This window comes from Nestor notabilis, unplaced genomic scaffold, assembly GCF_000696875.1.
Source record: "Nestor notabilis isolate BGI_N333 unplaced genomic scaffold, ASM69687v1 scaffold6675, whole genome shotgun sequence".
Lineage (NCBI taxonomy): Eukaryota > Metazoa > Chordata > Aves > Psittaciformes > Psittacidae > Nestor > Nestor notabilis.
In genome coordinates, this window is record NW_009927831.1 from 10,476 (window position 1) to 17,173 (window position 6,698).

The 6,698-nt window shown below is 48.9% G+C and overlaps 1 protein-coding gene across 1 annotated transcript in view; it reads right to left on the reverse strand.

Moving 5' to 3' along the window:
- The window catches only part of SYT6 (synaptotagmin VI), a gene marked incomplete at its 3' end in the record, with an annotated part of 29,239 nt that overhangs the window by 9,408 nt on the left and 13,133 nt on the right, over nucleotides 1-6,698 (reverse strand). Inside the window, exon 2 of the mRNA XM_010014238.1 lies at nucleotides 138-474. Within this exon, the coding sequence (XP_010012540.1) occupies nucleotides 138-474 (337 nt within the window). The remainder of the gene's footprint in view (nucleotides 1-137; nucleotides 475-6,698) is intronic.

Below are 6,698 nucleotides of genomic sequence, written 5' to 3' on the forward strand. Positions count from 1 at the left end.
ATAGCAAATGTGGAGTTTGGGCAATCTGCTCTAGTGGAAGGTGTCCCTGCCCGGGGCAGGGGTTGGAGCTGGGGGAGCTTTAAGCTCCCTTCAACCCAAACCAGGCTGTGGTTCCATGATCCCATGGTCCCGCTCACCTGGTGGAAGACGCGGGCTCTGTTGTTTGCCGCTGGATCCGCGTGCGCCGCATGATGTGCTCCTTCATGGACATCTGGACCTCTGCGGGGATGTCTGGCGACGTGTGGCTGATCTTCACCGCTGCCTCCAGGAAGCCGATGGCACTCGTGTCCTTGAGCTTGTCCGCCATGCTCCCCTTGTGGCAGCCCGCCTCGCTCTGCAGGACGGCCAGGGCAGAGGGGACAGCCTTGTTCCTCCAGGGAACCCAGCACAGCTTCCAAAAGAGAAACAGAAAAGCTGCCACCAGGGCCAGTCCACACACAATCACTATCACTGCGAGGAGGCTGACGGAGAGCTCTGCAAGGGGAGGGAAAGCAACAGCGACAGGGAAAGGGGAGGAAGAGGGAAGGAGAAAAGAAAGGAAAGGTGGTGAGAAAGCCGTAAGTAAAGGAAAGAAAGGTTCCAAATGACTAATGGGGACTCTCAGCAGGTCCTGCAGCAAGAGTCAAACTCAAGTGAGCATCCCCTGGCAGGTTCAGGAGCACTTCCTGCCCCAGACACATTTTGGGAGAAACATGTGTCTCCAGATGCCCAGAGCTATGAAGTTTTACACCATGATGCTTACACTGGCCATAAACCACCAGCCTTGGTTTGTTTTCTGGCATTGGCAAACTGCTGAGCCTGAAATAGAGAGGGATTGTAGAACTGGGTGATGGAAACAAGCAGAAACTGCCTTTTTGCTTCATAGCCCAGGTGCTCAGACACTGTATTAAGAGCATCGATCTGCCTCGATCCTGGAAGCAGATTGTTGTTATTCTATCAGTGCTCACAACTTGTCCAGATGTGCCCATAGGGAATAAAAAGTAAATACCAATAAAGAAGAAACAAATCACAAGCTGCTGATGCAGTGGAAGCAAACATAGAAAGAGATTGTACAGAAAGTACTACACATTCTTCCTTATTCTGAAGAGCATAGAAGCTGCGTCTGCTCTCTGAGGCTCTGAGTCACTTTTACCTCACACACTCTGCATTTCAGCATTTCAGCCTTTTTCTGGAGAGGAAAGAGCTTCCACAGCTATCAGGAAAAGATGAAGCTGTATTTTATATGTGTATATATATATATATGATCCAGGCAGCGAAATGATTCACAGCGCTTCAGAAAGAGAAAATCTTGGCTATTTTTAGTTCCTTTCTTACAGGGTATTAATTCCCAGATTTCTGCCCAAACCAAAGTTCCAGGAGCTCGAAGCCACAGAGAACACTGGCCCCTGAGGATGAGCACAGGCTTTGCTCTGGAGCCGTGTCTCTCTGTCGGCGCCATGGAGGATTCAGGAGCAGATTGCTCTGAGTTCACAGACAATCCCTTGATCGCCTGCCCTGGTGTCTGCTGTGACCAGAATCAAACACCAAACCCTCCAGAAGTTTATGCAGGATCTATCACCTCTTCCTCGCCTCTCTTGATGTGTGTGCTTGGACCATAAAGCACCACTGCATGAACCAGACAGCACCTACTTCATTCACCGCCTGCAACCCGAGGAACCCGGGGTATGGTTGTGTCCCGAGTATTTCTGGCTTGTGCAAGTAGCCACAGCTCAGACGACTCCGCTGGACCCAGGTCTGATCCTCCTGCGGAGCCTCCCTTGGCAGAGAGGCGCCGAGCAGCCTCTTGTTAAAGCTGGATAAAACTGAAGTTCAAGGCTGCAGACAGGAGTATTTTGGGATCTGTCATGTAAGCTGACAGCACCTCTTCAGTTCATGTCTAATGTACTTAAGGCAAAGAGATTCTCAGCTCCATGAGCTGTAAGAAATGCTGGACTCACCCGAAAAATACAGTTCGAATAATCTCCCACAAAACCCATCCTTAGCAGGCAGTTTAGCTCTCGGAAGATAAACTGGGAAACTCACATCTGTGCTTTACCATAGCTACTATAAATAGGATTCCTGACATACGCTTTACCTTAAGTAGAAGCAGCAAGAAGGTCTTGTGTTATGTGGGAATGAAAGAATGGTTTGGGTTGGAAAGGACCTTAAGATCACCCAGTTCCAACCCCCTGCCATGGACAGAGACACCTCACACTAAACCATGGCACCCAAGGCTCTGTCCAACCTGGCCTTGAACACTGCCAGGGATGGGGCATTTACCACTTCTCTGGGCACCTTGTGCCAGCGCCTCAGCACCCTCACAGGGAAGAGCTTCTGCCTTAGATCTAACCTGAACTTCCCCTGTTTCAGTTTGAACCCATCACCCCTTGTCCTATCACTGCAGTCCCTGATGAAGGTCTCTCTCCAGCGTCCTTGTAGCCCCCTTCAGACCCTGGAATACAACAGCTACTGTGTATTTTGGATTTCCACATCAGTTCTTGTAAGTGAAATCTCAAGGAAGCATCAGACACAAAATGCAGCATCTACATCAGAACAGGATAGTTCTGCTGAACACTTGGGAATCACCAGCTGCTGTGTCTCGTATCCCACAGGAAACGCACTGCTCTTCGACGGAATTACCCAGCTTATTAAGTTCACAAAGAGCTTGAGGCAAAACCTCCTGACTGCCCAAAGGGTCTTGGACTTGAAGGGCTGGGAGTTCTTGCAGCTTTTCCTCTCCCTCGCCAGCCTCCGGTACAGGTCAGATTGCAACATGTGTTTGCTGCTGCAGCTCCAAGGTGGGAGTATGGATCACTACTGGGGTGAATAAATAGGTCCCATCTTATTCAATGATAAATAGGATTGTACAAGTCAGCAGTTGAGTTTCCTTTGCGATTTGGCTAAATGTACTCCCACCGAGGCAGAGAGGGCAGAGGAACCGCTTTCCTACGCTTTAAGTCTTGGAATTGTGCCCAGGAACCTCAGTGTCAAACAGTTGCATCAGAAAACTGGAGAACTCAGACTTAGTGCAAACACGGCTGTTACCACAAAGGGCATCGTTGCAGTGCAGAATCCATCCCTGCTGGGAGCTGCTCCCTGACCGAAAAGTTCCTGTTGAGACCCTTGTGCCCATCCCGAGCACTTTGCTCGACTCTGCTGCCACACCGGGCTCATTCACGGGAAACACCAGAACCGCCCCTTTACCACCTCTGAAAACTTGGTGCCAGCTTGAGAACCACCTCGGTTCGTGTCAATTCTTGCTGAGCTGCCATTCATAATGCATTTGACAGGATCCACAGCTACTTTCATGCATGACCTCCTCCTCCTCCTGCCTCTGACAGCTCACACGAAACACACGTCGAAGGCATCAGGATTTTACGGGCATTTTTTGAGCATCTGCCTGGGAAGGGCATTGGCTTGTCTGAAGATGACATTGAATTTGCCAAGACCTTTTCGTGATTTATTAAACTGAAACACCAGTTAGACAGAGTTGACCTTAATTGGTGTAATGAGCTTTCTGGTATGAATCCAAAAATACCACTTTGAAGAAAATACCTGTATTCAAAATGCTGTGTTTTAAATGTCCTTTCACTTACAAGACACCAGAAACCCAAGTTAATTCCTCACCTAACAGAAAATGCCCAGGGCCAGAGGTTGCTTGGGTATTCCTGCTATGGATGGAGGTAAGGCCTCCATCTGTTCTCCAAAGACAGAACAGACCAAAAGAAGACCTCAGCCAGGGGGAGGATTAGCTCCTCTGTTGCTGTTAGCCCACCCTGTGCAGTGTTTGGAGCCAAAGCTTCCTGAGCAGAGGATAAAGAGGGATGAGAGAGACTTTGGACAAGGGCCTGTAGGGACAGGCCAAGAGGAATGGCTTTAACCTGCCAGAGGGGAGATTGAGATGAGCTCTGAGGCAGAAGCTCTTCCCTGTGAGGGTGCTGAGGCGCTGGCACAGGGTGCCCAGAGAAGCTGTGGCTGCCCCATCCCTGGCAGTGTTCAAGGGCAGGTTGGACACAGGGGCTTGGAGCAACCTGCTCTAGTGGAAGGTGTCCCTGCCCAGGGCAGGAGGTTGGAGCTGGAGGAGCTTTAAGGTCCCTTCAACCCAAACCATTCCCTGGTTCTGTGTCTGCATCCAGCAGTAAGAAGAGCTTCGTCTAACACGGAGCGGCACAGGAATAGTTCAGCCTCTGCTGTTTCCCAGAGCATCGCCACTGTTATCTCTCTGAGGAATGTCCTGTCTGAGGAAAAATGCAGGAAATACATTTCTGTTCTATTCTCCTTTAAAATAATAAGGGTGAGTTATTTGTCGCTTTGTTATCAGCTAAGTAGGGCTGTAGAAGTGCAGAGCAGCTTCAGCTGTTCCTCACCCTTGTCTTATCTCACTTGCTGCTGGTACCTCATCCTTGCACAGCTCCCTTGAAAGAAATGCCATGTTGGAAAATAGATTTTGTTACAACTTGCAATTGAAAAGATAAAGCTTAAAAGAAGGAGGTGGCAAATACAAATTAACATGGCTCTTTTCCAGTCCTGCTCCCCCTGGGACCAAGAGCTGCTTCCCAGAGGAACCCTCAGCTGGAAACTGCTTTTAGCTGCAGAGCAGCAATGACGAAGCTCTTGCATGACTAACAAGGAGGGAGGGAAGAACAAGCAACAGGGAAGACATGGACGTGAACCTTTACCTGCATGAGCTGATAAGCTGAGGATAAGTCACCAAGCTGTTATTTACCTAGTGAAACAGAGACAGCTCCTTCAGGGATGATCTGCCTCACTTAGGAAGGTCTTTTTGAGGCAGAGGTTTAGCATGGCAGATAAAGCAAAAGTGACATAGTGAATTTGTGACCCCCTACGTTTCTGTGTGCACTCAAACTCCTCAGAGAACTGAGACACTGTCCCTACATCCCACAGCAATGGCCCAGAAGTGACCATCAGCAGGCATCACCAGCAGTCCTTGCCCTTCACTGCAAAGCAGAGACCTTCTCCCAAAGCACTTCCACACCAGGAGGACCAGGGTAAAGTTCTTCTCAGCCAGGAACGAGCTTTTGACGAGTTGTGCCACAGTTTCCCCATCAGAGCAACTGATGGCGAGAAAAACAAACAGAGCTTTCTGCCACTTTCCAGCAGGACAGACGTGAGCACATCTGTGGGAAGGCCCGTGGATCACGGTCTTCGCTCTGCTCTGTTAGTGACCAGGAGAAAGCCATACCTGAGAGGCTAATGATAAATGGTGATTTATCACCACCTGTGCAGTAGGAGTTAAACATCAAAACGGAGTCAACGGAGATGCTGAGCTCCCACCCCTGCAGCCTGGCAGAAGGCAAAATAATGAATCAAAGTCTTCAGAGACAGCACAAACAGCTTTGACTTCTTACAGGAACAACCAAAGTGCCCTTTGGTTTTCCTGTAGCAGGAGCAGTTCTGTTTGCATATAACAACTATGCAGAAGGGAACAGGGATGAGGGCAGTGGGAAGCTGGCCAGGTGATGCTCAGGAGATGCTTGGCTCAGGACTGTCCCTCTCCGGCAAAGGGCAGCAGGGCAGCACCCTGCTCCCAGAGCCATCAGGAGCAGCAGCAAGACCAGCATGAGAACAGGGACATTCAGGGACACTCCAAGTCAGTGCCAAGGGACACAAGCTGGGAGACCAGATCATATTCAAGCATTTAAATACAAACAAGTGTCACGACTGTGGATATTTGACAGAGGACTCAAGCAGTGAAATGCTCTTTGATGGAACAATCTCACTGCAGAAAAGACCCAAAGCCAACAGCAAGCAATGGGGATGCCAAAAGCACAAAGGAGAAGGTCTGTTACCTATCAACTTGACCAGCAAACAATCTTCTTTCTCTTCTGACTTCTTGGCTTGTGATTTTACTGGGTTTGTAACATTGCAAAAGCTGGTTATTGAATCTTACCAAAAAACCCCTCACAGAATGGCTCAAAACTCTTGAGAGTTCCACCTGCCTTTCACATCAGAGATGGGGTGGCCCAGAGCAGGACAAACGGACACTGGAGCAATTGAAAACTGTAAAGCTTAAAGAAATATAGGCAAGAGGGGTCATTTCTTGACTAGTTCAGCCCCCCACATGCCCAGAGAGCAGCTCAGCAGTGCAACCATCCCTTCTGTTTCATCTTGGATGGAAACTAATTAAGAGAATATGGTGGAAATACCTTTCAGCTTTATGTCCCTGCTGACTTCCTCATACCCAAACTGAGATACCAAAGGGGATAATTAGCAAAGGGCAAACAGAAAACGATTACTAATATGACAAAGCCATGATTACAACAGTCTATTAGCTGCAAGACAATACTGGTCTAATTATGGCAACATTGACTTTTATTACTGTGAAGTAGCTTGCGCTCCCATTGAGGAGATTCATGTGTAACTCAGAGTTTAATGTGAACAGTTATATTTAATATCCTGAAGAGGTAATTTAGCTTTCTTTCCACCCACTCCCCACAGAGAAAACAAAACAGGTTTGATGGCTCCTGCAGTGCTCCAGCACCTATTAGTCATTGCAGCGACGTGTTGGATTTAAACAAAGTTTGAATACCATGAGTGGAAGTTCAAGGGGGCTGAAGAGATCAGATGCTCTGAGCAGAGGCCCAGTATGGGGCCAGGCTTGTGCTGGAGGAGCTCAGCTGCAGCAGCCACCAGGACTTGTTCTGAAGCTCCCCAGAACACCCCGGGTGCTGCGTGCACCCCCAGAGAGTGAGGAGCCG